Source organism: Nematolebias whitei, chromosome 3 (assembly GCF_014905685.2).
Source record: "Nematolebias whitei isolate Nwh7 chromosome 3, NemWhi1, whole genome shotgun sequence".
Lineage (NCBI taxonomy): Eukaryota > Metazoa > Chordata > Actinopteri > Cyprinodontiformes > Rivulidae > Nematolebias > Nematolebias whitei.
Window position 1 is genome coordinate 7,660,129 of NC_056500.1, and position 4,107 is coordinate 7,664,235.

Sequence of the window (4,107 nt, forward strand, 5' to 3'; positions counted from 1 at the left end):
GGATCACAGTTGCAGCCTGATGCCAACCAGCAACCTCCTTTCTGACTCGATGTCCTCTGTACGCAGCCTGAAGGACGATTGTTGCATGTTGCATTTGTTCATATTGCTCCTTTTGTTTTCTTGCAGCTACATTAGCTCGATATCTGCGTTGGACTGTGAGGGTGTGAAACTTCAGAGTAAGATACTTCTTGTGTTCACGGTGGGCTTCAAAAGCTCTCTGAATAATTGAGGCGGCCTGGTGCTTTAGTTTTAACTTCCGTCTTGCTCTCATCCCACGGAAGGCAGCTTGTAAGACGACAGCAGCGTTTTTCTTAGCGCTCAGGGCTCGCACCTCAGCCCTCATTATTCGGTTTGCTCTGTAGCGTGCCTGAAACACGATGCAAGCCCAGAGGAGCCTTTTGTAGTTGGTTCTCTGCTGGTACTTTCTGAAGTGAGACTGGATAGTTATAGCTGCCATTAGTCTGTCACGCAGCTGCCTTCGAGCTGCATGTCCTCTGTAGGCAGCCTGCAGACAGACGACCGCTCTGCGCTTTGACACATAGTCCTGTCTGAGTTGTCTTGCCATGTTTCCTGTCCTGTACCTCTGCTGACAAATCAGAGCAGCTGCCTTCGTGGCCAAGAACTGCTTTCTAGCTTGATTGCTCAAAAACTTTCTCTGTATGACTGTGGCAGCTTGTTGCAACGCTGCAATCCTCCTCCTGTCCCTGTGCCCACGGTACGCAGCCTGGATGACCACAGCTGCAGATTTCATTGCTCTGTACCTTTGGATCTGTTCATCCCTGTGCACTGTAGCCCTGTAGCGCTCCTGAATGATAATGGCAGCGCACCTGGTGGCCAGGTAAGCTATACGAGTCCTGTGCATCCTGAACTGAGCTTGGATCACTTGGGCAGCGCCGTGTTTCTTTTTCAGGTCTCTCCTGGCTGTAGATCCACGGAACACGGCTTGAATCTTTAAGGCGGCCGACTTTAGCTTCCTGAACTCGCTTTGCTGCTTCCTGCAGAGAAGAAGAGCTCTGTATCTGCACTGAATAACAATCGCTGCGCTCTGAAGGAAAACGTATCGTTTTCTACATAAAAACATTCGAACCACAGACTGAATGACCGTTGCAGCCTGGTGCTTCTTTCGGAGCTCTTTCATGACCATCATGCTCCTGAATCTAGCTTGCAGAGTGACGCATGCTCTTTTCTTCTGCAAATACGCTTTTCTAATCTCATGTCCAACCAAGAAAGCCCTGTAATGACGTTGTATGGCAACAGCAGCTGCCTGCTTGGATCTGAACTCTGCTCGTGCTTTGTGTCGACGATAATGAGTCTGAATAAGGGTCGCACACTGATGCCACTTTTCTATTCTCTTCCTGTCAGCTCTGCCTCTCCAGTTTGCTTGTACAACGAGCACAGCCCTTTTTAAAGAATCATATTCATTCTTCGTCTCATGAGCCATAAGTGTAGCTCGGTACCTCTGCTGTATCACAGTTGCAGCTTTTCTCAAGAGAAGGAACTGTTTTTGGGCAGAGCGTTTCCTAAAGGCAGCCTGGATCATTGTTGCTGCCTTGTGCTGCTTTCTGACGATCTCTCGGGCTGATCGTCCTCGGTAAGCTGCCTGTATGGCGACAGCGGCACGTCTCAGCCTGACAAACGTTTCTCTTTCCACGTCTCTTTCGACAGACGCCTTCCACCGGCGCTGGATCGTCACGGCGGCCCGTCTCAGCTTCGCAAACTGTTTCCTGACAACATGCCCCCTCCAGGCACTCTGGAGGACAAGAGCAGAATGGTGCTGCAGCTTCAGCATCTTAAAGCACCGCCTCTGTTCGTGGCCTCTGAAGTGCGCTTGAATAAGCACACTGCTTCTCTTGATCCTTCTGTATTGGTGGTAGCACAGCTGCATTCTGTACCAAGACTGAATTCTTACAGCAGCGGCAAATCTCCGAGCCACTTTTTCCTTGTACCACTTCTTAAAAGCAGCTTGGATCACTGCGGCAGCACGGTTTTCCTTTTGTATTTTCTGAGCTTTCCACCTCCTGAACGCCCTCTGCAGTTTCACCGCAGACGTCTTAAGGAGAAGATAATGCTCTCGATCTCTTCTCGAGAGAGCCCAAGCCTGACAGTACATCTGAATGACCGTGACTGCCTGGTGGATTCGTTCGTAAGCAGTGACTGCTCTCCTCATCCTCCACTGTGCTTGGACTACAATGGTGTAATATCTGAGGCGCTGGTACGTCCTCAGGGTGGAGAACATCCTCCACTGAGCCTGCAGAGACGAGACAAAACTAATTACACACAACAGCCTGGAAAATGTTAATTAAAAGTTATTTATCTTCATGGTTCATGTTATAATTGTGTGTAAAATAACTTTCAGATTTATGGTAAGTGCCTGTGAATAAAAAGTGTTTGTGCACGTTCGCCCACCTGGATGACGGTTGCTGCTTTGCGCTGCTCGGCTCGAAGCTGAGCATCTTTCTTGAGCCTCAGCCAGTGTCGGGCTGCATAACCTCTCCAGACCGACTGGATGATTACGGCGGCTCGATTCCGCCTCTCAGCTCGACGCTTCTGAAGGAAACATCTGACCGCAGCCTGGAGTTTTACAGCTGCCTTATTCCTTTCCTGCATCCAAACAAAAACCAAGAAATAAACAGTTATTGTTTATGTCCAATCAATAAAAGAAACTCCTGCTGCAAACATGTTAAAAAACTAATTTATATAAAGACTGTAATTGTTGTAATTTTGCTGATCGTGCAAGTTTATTTCACACGTTGCAAACACTTTTGATGGTAAAGCCATTAAACCAAATTAATATTGTTATTTAAAATAAATGAGGCGTTTAATTTTAATGTCTCTGCTTTGTTTACAGCTTCAGTCCAACTGTGTGTGGTGTTTGATTTACTGCAAATATAAGAAAGAAAAGAAATGCCAAATTAAAAAAAAAAAAAAACAACTTTAAACTAAAAAAAAACCCCTGAGAACTTAAATTTTAATTTAAGAATTTTTAATTTTTTTTTTACATCGCTTCATGTACTAACATTATCGTAAGCCGTCCTAAAATAAATCTGATAAAATACCGGTAGTTTATTCTAAAGTAACAGCAAGTTTATAGAAGTTTTTTTTTTTTTTTTTTTTTATATTAAAATCATTCGTCCACATAGAAATGATCAAAAAACCTTAAAACTTTTTCTGTACACAACTCACCAAGAAATCGGGTGATTATAATTAAAAAAAACCTGCATTTTCACTAAGACTGGTTAACCAAAGTAGAGGCGTGTAGTCACATTAAAATACCGTATTTTCCACCGTACACGTCACACCGCCCTATAAGTCGCATCAGTCCAAATACTGCACGTCTAATAAAGTGGAAAAATCCATAAACATGTCACTTCGACGTATACGTTGCATCTATTATTATTATTACACCGCTGACAACCTGGAAATGTTGGCCGGTGTTGTGCCAAAAATCGACTGGCTGCCAAATGATGGCAACGGGAACGTGCAAGGGAGGATTTTAACAAGATTAACACTTAAAAACAATTATTTGTTTGCTCAAAATTATAGCAAAAGTGTGTCTCAGTTGAACTTTTATTTAATAAATGCACTTTAATGGTCAAATCAGCTGCATTTTGCCGGGGCGGTGCAGCGAAATGAAGCTGATTTGATGTTTGCTCCAGGCGAGCTGAACAAAGATGGCAGTCTACGGCAAGTTGATTGTGTCATTAATAGCCACATTTACCTATTACAGGACACAACGACATCCCATAATCCTCCAGTGCCATCTAGCGGCGGAATATGGTAGTGTTCAATATTTCCAGTCAGAATGAATGAAAACGATCATATCTCAGCCAAAAATTGGTTTATAAATATGGGAAAATGCATAAATAAGTCGCTTCAGCGTATAAGTTGCAGGGCATGTAAATTATGCAAGAAACTGCGACTAATGGCCGCAAAATACGGTAATTCTTATGGTGTTTCCACTGCCACACTCCACTGAAAAGTGTGTCATCAAAAAAGAGAAAAATGAACCAAAAAACATTTTATAAATTAAAATAATAATAATATTAACAACAACAACAACAATAATAATAATAATAATAATAATAATAATAATAATAATAATAATAA

General features: G+C 43.3%; 1 protein-coding gene across 1 annotated transcript in view; it reads right to left on the bottom strand.

The window, feature by feature from the left end:
* Window positions 1–4,107, bottom strand: part of aspm (assembly factor for spindle microtubules) — a 27,734-nt gene that overhangs the window by 12,015 nt on the left and 11,612 nt on the right. Inside the window, 2 exon segments of the mRNA XM_037697933.1 lie at window positions 1–2,248; window positions 2,407–2,601. The exon segment at window positions 1–2,248 is cut by the window's left edge and continues 6 nt beyond it. Coding sequence (XP_037553861.1) covers window positions 1–2,248; window positions 2,407–2,601 — 2,443 coding nt within the window.